This window comes from Oncorhynchus tshawytscha, linkage group LG09 (genome assembly GCF_018296145.1).
Source record: "Oncorhynchus tshawytscha isolate Ot180627B linkage group LG09, Otsh_v2.0, whole genome shotgun sequence".
In the NCBI taxonomy this organism is placed as follows: Eukaryota; Metazoa; Chordata; class Actinopteri; order Salmoniformes; family Salmonidae; genus Oncorhynchus; species Oncorhynchus tshawytscha.
The window spans coordinates 69,000,469-69,013,566 of NC_056437.1; the positions used below are offsets into that span (position 1 = coordinate 69,000,469).

The window sequence follows — 13,098 nt, forward strand, 5'->3', positions numbered from 1 at the left end:
TTTAGCGTCGGTCTACTGTAGTTCTCGGTCTGTCCGCAATCAACGTTGGTGCACTTCCGAATGATAGACTACTTCGTATAATTCCGACAAAAGTAAGTTTTCCGCAACGGATAAAGAGATAAAGTGTTCTTCCTGACTGAACAATACCAGTTCTTCCACCCAAGTTCTGCCATTCTCCAACCTGTGTCGATCCTTTATACAACGAGTCTGCAAGGTGTTCCAAAAGTGAAAGGTGGAAGTTCCCCTACACTTTCATACCTGAGTGTTGTTGTACGTGTGGAGAAAATGCACCGAAAGGACAGGTGCACCTCTCGAATAATTGTTACATCTTGAGCTATTTGCTATTTTATCATGACATTTTGGCCTTTCAACCAGGATGTTTTTGATGAAAAAAATAAACATGTGAATCCATCGGACTATGGCCTAAATAAATATCACCATATAGAACAAATTTAGTTTGGCCTTTCACTTCGAAAACCAAAGTATTTCATGTTTGAAAACGCAACACCTTTTCAGTTGCACACAGAAACGTTGGTGTCAACTACGTTGTAACCACCTGCTTAAAGGGTAATTGTGGTTTGTGGACCCCAACTGTCTATGTAAAGATACAGATCAACCTTGCATGGGTTGTTTGAATTAGACACTCAATGTGACTTTATTTCGTTTTAGAAATAGGTTTGGGTGGTCTGAAAAATTTTGATAGACCCCCTTCTATATGCTCCCGGTTTTCAGAAAAAGACACTGGTAGCCTATGAAGTGCACAGGCAGTACTGACCTTGGGAATACTGCTTAAACTTGAGCCTATATTGCGGGGGCTTTTGAATCTGGGCCAATAGGAATGTGTGCGTACAATAGGTCTTTCAGGTAGATAATCTTTCAAAGTATTCAATAGTCTTGTCTTTAATGGACTTGTAAATACATATTTTATTTATTGCTCCAGTTATGTAAGTTGATGGGACCTGTAACGGTTCTCTTGTGGTGAAGGAGAGTCGGACCAAAATGCAGCGTGTAGATTGCGATCCATGTTTAATCAAACAAACGTAACACGAATACACACAAAACACTACAAAACAATAAACGTAACGAAAACCGAAACAGCCTATACTTGTGTCAACTGACACAGCGACAGGAACAAAGACACTAAGGACAATCACCCACATAAACTCAAAGAATATGGCTGCATAAATATGGTTCCCAATCAGAGACAACGATAAACACCTGCCTCTGATTATTAGAACCACTCCAGAATAAGACCTTTAGATAACCCCACTAGCTACAATCCCAATACATACACACCAAAACCCCAAGACAAAACACACCATAATACAAAAACCCCATGCCACACCCTGGCCTGACCCAATACATGAAGAAAAACACAAAATACTTAGACCAGGGCGTGACAGGACCTCTGCATCTATTACCTTTCCTCCCCAGCGACTGAAGAGTATAGGCTTTGTTTTAAGAGCGATTGGTATTCTCCATTGAACTAACATTCAAAATATAATAATGATTATGTTGCATAATATCCAGTATATACTTTATATTATTAATAACTATATGAATAAACCATTTTTTTACAGTGATAAAATGCCACAGTCATATGATGTCTTGTCTAAAAGTGTATTCTAAAGGCGTTTGTTGTTTTTCATTGAAGATTATGTTGGTATGGTAATATGGTAACATTTCATTGAGAAATTGGTCTTCATTAATCGGTTGATTCAGGTCACACATCTTTACATTTTTGGTTCTATCTAGAACTTATTACTTATAAAGAACAATATTACCTTATAACACGTGTTTTAATAAACTTTTATGCAAAATGTAACTACAACATGCTACCATGACACGTATATTCTTGGCATTTTTGTTAAATTCTTCTGAAAATGTCTCAGGATGCCCTCAATTTCAACTCTCAAGACCTCCCGTGGGCACGAACTGATTTTGGAAAGAAAAAGCAGGAAACGAGTATATTTGATTTTATTTTAAAATTAAACATGGCACACATAGGCTTACATCATAGTCATAGGGACCCCAAAAAAAACAAAAAAGTAAACATAGGAGATGTTTTACCTCATGTGAAAGAAAGTCATCCAGCTGTTTGAAGTAGTTCTTCACCTTGTCTCCAATGCGAGGGATAAGATGCACACTCATGTTTCTAACCCGGAAAAAATAGTAAACCTAACAAACAACTTTAATATGAATTTCCTTGTGAATAATATTAATACAATGAATTACACGGATACTATGATTAATAAGGTAATAGCCTACTGTGTAATGCAATGAACAAATACAACAACATCACCAAAAACCTCCACATTCCGAATAGGTAATACTTTGTCGAGCAAGAAGGACCTGCAGCTCCCCTAATGTGATAGTGTTCCATTGTGTCAGGTTTTGTTGATAGAGCTGACCTGCCAGTTGTGTCACGACTCCGACCGAAGGTGGCTCCCCTTCCCTTTCCGGTGGCGCTCGGCGCTCGTCGTCACCGGCCTACTAGCTGCCGCTAATTCTTTCCTCCCCCTCCTCATGTGTTTATTGGTTACACCTGTTTTGAGTTTGTTGTAATTAGTTGGGCTTTATTAGTCAGCCGGCCCGCCCGTTTCTTTGTACGGGATTAGTTATTGTAACCTTTGTGTTTGGTGTAGACGAACGTGTTGGTTTATGTTCGTGGAGTTTGCGGGACAGTTTTCGTCCCCAGGGTCTGGGGCATTTGTTTTGAGCCCCCAGTGTTTCGTGGAGTGGCCGTTGTTCACCGTGTGTGAATTAAAAGAGCACTATATTGAACTCTCTGTTTCCTGCGCCTGACTTCCCACTCACGACACCCAGAACGTTACAAGTTTAAACGCAAGGCTCAGTGTGCATAGCTTTTCTCCCACCGGTAATAAAAAGAATAACACACAGTGTAACCAATTCAATCAAAGACTAACACTGAATATTTTATAGCCTCGCATAATCTTCATATTGGCTATTTAAGCATCACCTATAATGAAAACGTTGGAACTTAGACCATTATCCATGCTCCTCTAGGATACAGCTGGGTCTCCCCCTGACCACACACAAACACCACAAAGTCATAACCCATTTCTATAATTTATATTCTTAAAATTGGATTTTAAACATAACTCTAACATTTACAACACTGCTAACGGCTCAGACTAAGACCAAGATGCAGACACAGGAGGCGGATAATACAAGTCTCAGAGTTTATAATATTACAAGAGGCAGGCAAAAGGTAAGCCAAGGCAGGCAAAGATTCGTAATCCAAATCAAATTCAGGCAGATACAGGATGTTAGACAATTGGTAGGTCAACGCAGGCAAAGAGACGTAATCCTGGAAACAGGAGACAATGGGCTGTGAGACAGAGGTTTAGTCCTAGACACATGAAAAGTGGAATGTATACGGAGGGTGCGGGGAAACAGGAGACGGACAGCAGAGGGGCTAAGGATTTTAGAGTTGTGGAAATGGCCAATGAAACAAGGGTAAAGTTCACGAGACTCCACCGGGAGGGGCTGGTCCTGAGTGGAAAAATATATCTTCTGCACGAGCCGATAGCGGGGATCAGCGGTCCGTAGGTGATCCGCCTGTCGCCGATACCTAGATGTGGTCTTCCAGGTACTCCGGGCTCTCTTCCAGGTATGCCAACAGCGGCAGACGGACATTGGGGCAGAGGGTATGCTAACTTCTTCCTCTTGCTCAGGAAAAAGCGGGGCTGAAATCCCAAGTAACACTTGAAGGGCGATTAGGGAAGGGTGTTACGGGCGTAATCCACCCACACAAGTTGCTGGCTCCAGGTGGTGGGGATGGCGGAGACGAGGCAATGAAGAGCCGTCTCCAAGTTCTCACTGGCTCGCTCTGACTGACCGTTAGATTAGGGGTGAAAACCAGAGGACAGGCTGTCCGGAGACCAAATGAGGGTGCAGAATGCCTTCCAGAACTGAGGACCACGATCGGAGACCATATCGACCGGAAGTCCATGGATATGGAAGAAGTGCTGCACCATGACTTGAGCCATCTCCTTGGCTGAGGGTAACTTGGGAAGGGGAATAAAATGGGTGGAAAGAAGACCTATCCACCACTGTCAGGATTGTGGTAATGCCATCTGATAGAGAAAGACCAGTAACAATGTCCAGAGAGATATGGGACGAGGGGCGGTGAGGAACAGGGAGTGGTTGAAGAAGGCCATCCGGAGCATGCCGCGGAGTCTTATTTTGTGCACACACAGTGCAGGCGTCGACGAATGTGGAGACTTCAGGAACCACGGATGGCCACCAAAAGCGCCGGATGACAGCCAGGGATATTATTCACACAATTGAATGATAATTATTTGTTATTATTTATTTCATGAATGTGGTCCAACTGTTTGCAAAAGTAGTGGTTCTCAGGATTTGAGAGCAACTTCCCCTGTCTCTGTAATGTCAAAGGATAGTGGAGAGTGAATATCAAACAATGATTAAACCTCAGATCCACAAATGAGCTTTTAAAGCATGTCTGCAAGATTTTTTAGACAGGCATAGATCAGGTGAGGTTAATAAATAATCCCAACAAACTGAATATTTTGAGTAAGGTCAAGTATGGTAATTCATCTCTGGATTGTGTATAATTGCAACCAGAAACTGCAAATATCTCAACATCCTTCCTAAATGAGCGGTGGGAGTGAATGGAAACTCAGGAATGTCACTATGAGGCTAAAGATTATTTTAAAATAGCTACAGTGTGTATTGGCTGAGCAGATAGAAAACTCTGCTTGGGATAAACACCATTCTATTCACTCCACATTACAGGCCTGAATGACAAAGTGAAAAGAAGTAAACCTATTCAAAAATAACTCATTCTAAAACATCCAATCGGGTTGCAACATGGCAACGACAACATGGTAAATTTATTAACTTTTGTAACTAAATCAAAAATGCTGTGGCAAATCCAACACAATACATCACAGAGTGAAACTCAAATCAAATCAAATTCAATTTTATTGGTCACATACACATGGTTAGCAGATGTTAATGTGGGTGTAGCGAAATGCTTGTGCTTCTAGTTCCTACAATGCAGTAATAACCAACGAGTAATCTAACCTAACAATTTCACAACAACTACCATATACACACACTATAAAGGAATGAAAGAATATGTACATAAAAATATATTGATGAGAGATGGTACAGAACGGCATAGGCAAGATGCAGTAGATGGTATCGAGTACAGTATATACATATGAGATGAGTAATGTAGGGTATGTAAACATTATATGAAGTGGCATTGTTTAAAGTGGCTAGTGATACATTTTGTACATCAATTTTTACATTATTAAAGTGGCTGGAGTTGAATCAGTATGTTGGCAGCAGCCACTTAATGTTTGTGGTGGCTGTTTTACAGTCTGATGACCTTGAGATAGAATCTGTTTTTCAGTCTCTCGGTCCCTGCTTTGATGCACCTGTACTTACCTCGCCTTCTGGATTATAGCGGGGTGAACAGGCAGTGTCTCAGGTGGTTGTTGTCCTTGATGATCTTTTTTCCTGTAGGCCGTCTCGTCGTTGTTGGTAATCAAGCCTAACACTGTAGTGTCGTCTGCAAACTTGATGAATGAGTTGGAGGCGTGCATGGCCACCCAGTTGTGGATGAACAGGGAGTACAGGAGAGGGCTCAGAACTCACCCTTATGGAGTCTCAGTGTTGAGGATCAGCGGGGTGGAGATGATGTTACCTACCCTCACCACCTGGGGGCGGCCCGTCAGGAAGTCCAGTACCCAGTTGCACAGGACGGGGTCGAGACCTAGGGTCTCGAGCTTGATGATGAGTTTGGAGGGTACTATGATGTTAAATGCTGAGCTGTTGTCAATGAACAGCATTCTCACATAGGTATTCCTCATGTCCAGATGGGGTAGAGCAGTGTGCAGTGTGGTTGCGATTGCGTCTTCTGTGGAACTATTGGGGCTGTAAGCAAATTGGCGTGAGTCTAGGGTGTCAGGTAGGGTATAGGTGATATGGTCCTTGACTAGTCTTTCAAAGCACTTCATGATGACGGAAGTGAGTGCTACTGGGAGGTAGTCGTTTAGCTCAGTTACCTTAGCTTTCTTGGGAACATGCAAATTGGTGGCCCTCTTGAAGCATTTGGGAACAGCAGACTGGGATAAGGATTGATTGAATATGTCCGTAAACACACCAGCCAGCTGGTCTGCGCATGCTCTGAGGACGCGGCTGGGGATGTCGTATGGGCCTGCAGCCTTGCGAGGATTAACATGTTTAAATATTTTAATCACGTCGGCTGCAGTGAAGTAGAGTCCGCAGGTTTTGCTAGCGGGCCGTGTCAGTGGCACTGTATTGTCCTCAAAGCGAGCAAAGAAGTTGTTTAGTCTGTCTGGGAGCAAGACATCCTGGTCCGCGATGTGGCTGGTTTTCATTTTGTAATCCATGATTGACTGTAGACTCTGCCACATACCTCTCGTCTGAGCCGTTGAATTGCGACTCTACTTTGTCTCTATACTGACGCTTAGCTTGTTTGATTGCCTTGTGGAGGGAATAGCTACCCTTTTGTATTCGGTCATATTTCCGGTCACCTTGCCCTGATTAAAAGCAGTGGTTTGCGCTTTCAGTTTCGCGTGAATGCTGCCATCAATCCACGGTTTCTGGTTGGGGAATGTTTTAATAAACGCTGTGGGTACAACATCACGATGCACTTGCTGTCTGTATTTTCATGTTTTACAGTGGCTGCATCATGTTATGGGTAGACTTGTCACCAGCAGGGACTGGGGACTTTGTCAGGATCAAAATAAATATGAAAGGAGTAAAGCCAAGAGGAAAAAATAGAGGAAAACATGCCTTAGTCCTTTGAAGACCTACATTTTTCAGTGGGACAATTACACACATTTTAAGGCAAAAGACACACCAGAATGGCTTTCCAAGGGGTGTTTAGTGTTCCTCATTGGTCAAGTTAGAGACAAGGTATGAATGCTGCTATCTATCAATTATTCCCAACCAAATTGACTGAGCTTGAGAAATTTAACAAACACCATGAGCTCGAAAAGGATTGGGACAGTGACACGTTTGGTTGTTTTGGCTCTGTACTCTTGTACTTTGTATTTGAAATGATCCATGACTATGAGGTTAATGGGCAGACTGTCAGCTTTAATTTGAGGGTATTTTGTCACGACTTTCACCGAAGGTGGCTCCTCTCCCTGTTTGGGCGGCGCTTGGCGGTCGTCGTCGCCGGTCTACTAGCTGCCACTGATCCTTTTTCCTTTTCTTTTGGTTATGTCTGGTTTGTGTTTCACCTGGTTTCATTTTGGTTAACTAGGGGGATATTTAATCTCTCCATTTCCTTTGGGTTTTTGTGCGGGATTGTTTTCATTTGATTGTCAGTTAGTTTTAGGTTGTGTTTTCTCTTGTTAATTGTTGAACAGGTGTTTTTTCCCTGGACTGTCTTAGTAGGGTTTGTGGCTGCTGTTGTAGTCCAGGGTCCTGGTATTTTGAACTTGTTTACCTCTTGAAACTAGGGGGCACTATTTTTATTTTTGGAAAAATAACGTTCCCAAAGGAAACCGACTATTTCTCAGGATCAGATGCTAGAATATGCATATAATTGACAGCTTAGGATAGAAAACACTCTAAAGTTTCCAAATCTGTAAAAATATTGTCTGTGAGTATAACAGAACTGATATTGCAGGTGAAATCCTGAGAAAAATCGAATATCTGGGACAGGGGTACATTCGGCCCTCCACATCACCTGCCTCCTCAAGTTTATTTTTTGTGAAGAAGAAGGATGGAGGTTTACGCCCGTGTATTGACTATCGAGGTTTAAATCAGATTACGGTAAAATACAGTTACCCGCTACCTCTCATCGCCAGTATGACAGAGTCATTGCACGGGCGCGCTTCTTCACAAAATTGGATCTCGGGAGCGCTTACAACCTGGTGCGTATCCGGGGGAAGGGGGATGAGTGAAAGACGGCATTTAGTACCACTTCTGGGCACTATGAGTACCTCGTTATGCCGTATGGGTTAATGAATGCTCCATCAGTCTTCCAATCCTTTGTGGATGAGATTTTCAGGGACCTGCACGGACAGGGTGTAGTGGTGTATATTGATGGCATTCTAATGTACTCTACTACTCGCGCCAAGCATGTGTCCCTTGTGCGCAGGGTGCTTGGTCGACTGTTGGAACATGACCTATACGTCAAGGCGGAGAAATGTCTGTTCTTCCAACAGTCCGTCTCCTTCCTAGGGTACCCCTTTTCCACCTCAGGGGTGGAGATGGAAAATAACCGCATTTCAGCCGTGCGTAATTGGCCGACTCCAACCAATCAATTCCCATATCAGGTTCCTTATTTATCCCTCTGGCATACATTTCTGTTCTGTCCGTGATTGTTGGTGTCTTAGTGGTTGTTGTAGGTGTTAGTTTGTATGTATTTTCCTATTTGAAATATTGCTTGAATTTTTGTGAGTAAACTCAGTTGTGTTGCTCAAACCTGTGTCCTGCGCCTGACTCCGCTACATCTCTGCACCCAATCGCTGACACGGGCCCCCATTAACATCTATGGTGCTGTATTGGAGCGGGTCGATAGTTTCAAATTCCTTGGTGTCCAGATCACCAGAAAACTATCATGGTTCAAACACACAAAGACAGTCGTGAAGAGGGCACGACAAAACATTTTCTCCCTTAGGAGACTGAAAGGATTTGGCATGTGTCCCCAGATCCTCAATCATTTCTACAGCTGCACTATCGAGCCGTAAGACGCTACAGAAGTAGTTGGTACGGCCCAGAACATCACTGGGGCAAAGCTTTCTGCCTTTCGAGAACTATATAATAGACAGTATCAGAGGAAAGCCTATGAAATTGTCCGAGACTCCAGTCACTCAAGTCATCGACTGTTTTCACTGCTACCGCACGGAAAGCGGTACCAGAGCGCCAAGTCTAGGACCAAAAGGCTCCTTAACAGCTTTTACCCCCAAGCCATGAGACTGCTGAACAATTAATCACATTGCCAATACATTGACACCCACTCCTCCATTTGTTTTGTACACTGCTGCTACTCGCTGTTTAATATCTATGCATAGTCACTTCACCCCTACCTACATGTACAAATTACTTAAACAAACCTGTACCCCCGGCACACTGACTCAGAACCTTGTTATTTTATTGTGTTGCTTTGAATTATTTGTTACTTGTTTATTTGGTAAATATTTTCTTAACTCTTCTTGAACTGCACTGTTGGTTAAGGACTTGTAAGTAAGCATTTCACGGTAAGGTCAAAACTTGTTGTATTCGGTGCATGTGACAAATAAAGTTTGATTTGAAATATCATACCCCATCTCCAAAAAAATGCAAACCTCGGCAGTTACTGTATAGCCCCATCTCCAAAAAATGCAAACCTCGGCAGTTACTGTAATGCTGTTACTGTCTTGGGGTCTTGGGGTATGCTATTTGTGCGTCTTTAACTTTCTCACTAATCATTATTCACGATTCATTCAGGATTGCTGTAATCATGTCCGATCCTGTCTGTTTGTTTGCCATGGTGCTGAAATGTCTTCTTATCTTGCCTCTGCTGTGGACGCATTTAAAGGGTTTTCCAGCCGTTATGCACGGGTTGTGTGATATCATCAGTCTTCAAGTTAAGACACAACAACACTGTGTGACATTATCAGGCCTATCTAAGGACCTTTTTATTAGGCCCATATGTAAATATGTTAGATTAAAAATATATTTCAGCTGTTAGAGGTCACATTAATTTATTCAAGTGTATTTAATCGTTACAATAACGAACGTTTCCAATATTGTTGCAATAATAAATACAGTATGCAATGGTCTTCATAAATACAAAAATCAATGCATGAAAACGTTGTTACATTTTCTATAGCCTAAAAATACCTAGCACATAATTCATTATTCAGTATAAAATGTGTTTTACTTCGCAGAGTTGTGAATTCACATAATAAATAAATAAAACATATATAAAAAATAACCGTGTAAATAAATAGTTGAAAAATAGACGTATAAATAAACAATCTCTAAACACACACATGAGGCTCATTGGTTAGTCAATATTATTGTGACTAGTCTTAGCATGTGTGCCAGCACCACTTTCCTTATGCCTTCCCAGCCGCTTGCGCTGTATTCCTGCATGAACGAAACACACATGTATTATTTTAGAATAGACACATGTTGTGTCATCACATATGAATATATCCTTATTTGGTGAATGCACTCTCTTGGTAAGACAAATTGACCTACCTTTCGTTTCAAGTAATTCTTCAGGAATTTGAAGTGAAGGCTCATATTTTTGTTCTCTCCTTTGTCAGATTTTGGTAGTGTAGGTTTTATAGCCTTTACCTGTTGGAACAAAATATAAGTAATTGGTGTTATGTTATGATTCGTTTAAATCACATTATATGGCAATCTAAAAATATAGGATAATGTTTGCCTTTTTGCATTAATGTTAAGGAAAATCACAAATCACATAGACTTACACATTGGTCCAGCTCCGAGGTCTGGCGATGCAGGTCACTCATAAACTCGTCAACTACTTTCTGGTCCCAGAAAGAATCATAGTTATCACTTCTGTACAATTTCTCTATAGCGTTCAGAGTTTGCGAAATGAAGACAATCTTGTCGTCATCCTAGAAGAAGAGTGATTTGTATTAGTACATGCCTTATGAATGTCAGAAAAGTATAGCAACTTTGGCATATTCGTTAATACCCAATTATATGGCCTACACTATGAGAAAAAACGTTGAACCAAAACCCTTTTTAAATAGTGTAGGCTATGCATTTGTCTTACCTTGAAATGATCGACATGTCTGTATTCCTCGTAAGGGAAAGTGATCTGAGGTTCTCGAGAGACCACATGACCCTGAGATGCCAAAAAAATAGAATCAAATGATTGCAATATTATTATTGTATACATAAACGAGTAACTGAATCAAATGAAACACAGCAGCACATTAAATGTTGAATAGATGACAACTGCTCAATGACCAGGAACAAGTAAATAAACATTACAGTATCCTACCATTTCCCGAAGCACCGTTATGGTGTTGTTGCTGAACACTTGGAACATGCTCCGAGACTTAGGAAGTGTCTTCATCCAAGTGCATCCGAAGGTTTTATGCCAGGTGCAAATCGTCAGGATCAAGCACATCCAAAAGCTTATTGAACCCATTTTATCGTAGGTCTACTGTAGTTCGCTGTCTGTTCGCTATCAACCGAGGTGCAAAATTAGGCAGACTTCCGAAAGACACCTATAGTTTGTTTAATTCCGGAAAAAACAAGTTTTCCTCAAAGGACAAAGAGATAAAGTGTTCTTCCTGATCGATCCTCTTCTCGAAATCCAGAGTTCTGTCATGTTGCATTCTGTGTCGATATTTTATACAAAGATTTTGAAAGGTGTTCCGAAATTGAAAGGTGGAAGTCCCGGTAGACAGGCGCGTTCATACCTGACAGTATATTTTTCGGCCTGGAGACAACGCACGGAAAAGACAGGTGCATCCCTCGAAGACTTGTTCAAATCTTGACTGATTGGTTATTTTATTTTGAAATATTGGATTACCAACCAGGAACATGTTTTAGATTAAAAACATTTACTTGTGAATCCATTTTAGTCAGACGACAGCGTAAATTAATATGCATTTCTTTTCAAACATTTAGTTGTCCTTTCACGTCGGAAACAATTGCGTTTAAATCTCGTCTTCGCAAACGCATCACCTTTTCATTTACACACGGAAACTATGGTATCCAACTACGTTGGAACCACTTGCTTAAAGGGTAAACGTGGTTTCTGGACCTCAACTTACTTTTTAAAGATACAGATCAACGTTGTATGGGTTATATCAACTACACACTCAACATTACTATATTTCGTTTTAGAAACGGGTTTTAGTGGTCTTACTTAATTTCGTAGACGAGCTCCTTTCTGCACCCGGTTTTCAGAATAAGACACTGGTAGACTATGCAGTGCACAGGCAGTATAGACCTTGACAATACTGCTTACCTTGACATTAGTGCTTAAATTGGAGACTGCATTTCGGGTGCTTTTGAATCTGGGCCTACACGCACTTGTGAGTAAAATATGTCTATCACGTAGATCATTTGTCAAAGTATTCCGTATTCATGTGTTTTTATTGGACTTTTATCCAGATATGTGAGTTGATGTTATCTCTGCATCTATTATCTTTCCACTGTAGAGACTGAAGAGTAACAGCACGGTTAGCGATTGCTATACTCCATTGAACTAACATTCCGAATGTGGAGTTATAATTATGTTGCATGATATCCAGTAAATATGTACTTGCTAGAAGTCATAACTATCTGAATCAACAATGTTTTACAGTGATATGATGATGTCTGAAATGGCGGGAAAGCATGGCTTGAATTCAGAGTATTGTAAAGGAGTTTATTGTTTTTCATTGAAGATGATGTTGATATGCAATTGTTAGTAGGAATAACATCTAATTTAGTACAACATTTAAACGAAAAAGTCGTTGTATTTCAAGGTTGCATCACACCAATTTTTACAAAATTGCTAGCACAATTTCAACCAATGTAAGGCGTGTTTGTATCTTAATTTAAATATCATAGCCTACATGGAAATCATTTGCAACACGGATAAATAACAAACATATGAAGCTTACAGTGGTACATTTAATTTAATCATCAAAATGACATGTTTTGCAGAAATGAACTAAAAGTAGTGCTACTCTCACACGTGTGTTCTTGGCATTTTTAATTTCTTGTAAAAATCCTCGGGATGCTCCACATTTCAGCTCTCACGACCTCCCATGAGCACAAGCTGAAAAGCTGAAATGAAAAACGCTGAAGTGAAAATAATACATTATACACCATAGGTATAGGCTAGGCCCACTCCACCCCTCTCAGTAAAATGCAACCTATAAGATGCTTTACCTCAGGTGAAAGTAAGTCGTCCAGCTGTTTGAAGTAGTTCTTAACCATATCCCCAATTGGAATGTTTTGACGCAGTAGCATGTCTCTGACCTGAAATAGTAAACAACAAACAACATTAAAATCAATATCCATGTGATTACTTGAATAATAATAGTAGAAATAAAAAATAAATGTGCAACAAGTTACAGTTAACAAATGAAACATAAC

The 13,098-nt window shown here is 40.8% G+C and overlaps 1 protein-coding gene across 1 annotated transcript; it reads right to left on the bottom strand.

The window, feature by feature from the left end:
• Nucleotides 1–10,020: 10,020 nt before the first annotated feature.
• On the bottom strand, nucleotides 10,021–11,152 carry LOC121847318 (interferon a3-like). Its single transcript, XM_042327928.1, has 5 exons — nucleotides 11,003–11,152; nucleotides 10,772–10,843; nucleotides 10,461–10,610; nucleotides 10,225–10,323; nucleotides 10,021–10,110 (listed from the first exon to the last, which is right to left on the bottom strand). Exons 1-5 carry the CDS (start codon nucleotides 11,150–11,152, stop codon nucleotides 10,021–10,023), a joined length of 561 nt encoding a protein of 186 aa, XP_042183862.1.
• Between the last annotated feature and the right edge of the window lie 1,946 nt (nucleotides 11,153–13,098).

What these genes read in the sequence shown, in the direction of transcription:
- LOC121847318 (XM_042327928.1), bottom strand. Translation starts at nt 11,152, where the DNA reads ATGGGTTCAATAAGCTTTTGGATGTGCTTGATCCTGACGATTTGCACC. An exon ending in TAACGGTGCTTCGGGAAATG is followed by an intron (nt 10,844 to 11,002) that starts GTAGGATACTGT and finishes TTGGCATCTCAG; the next exon opens with GGTCATGTGGTCTCTCGAGA. An exon ending in AGAATTACTTGAAACGAAAG is followed by an intron (nt 10,111 to 10,224) that starts GTAGGTCAATTT and finishes TCGTTCATGCAG; the next exon opens with GAATACAGCGCAAGCGGCTG.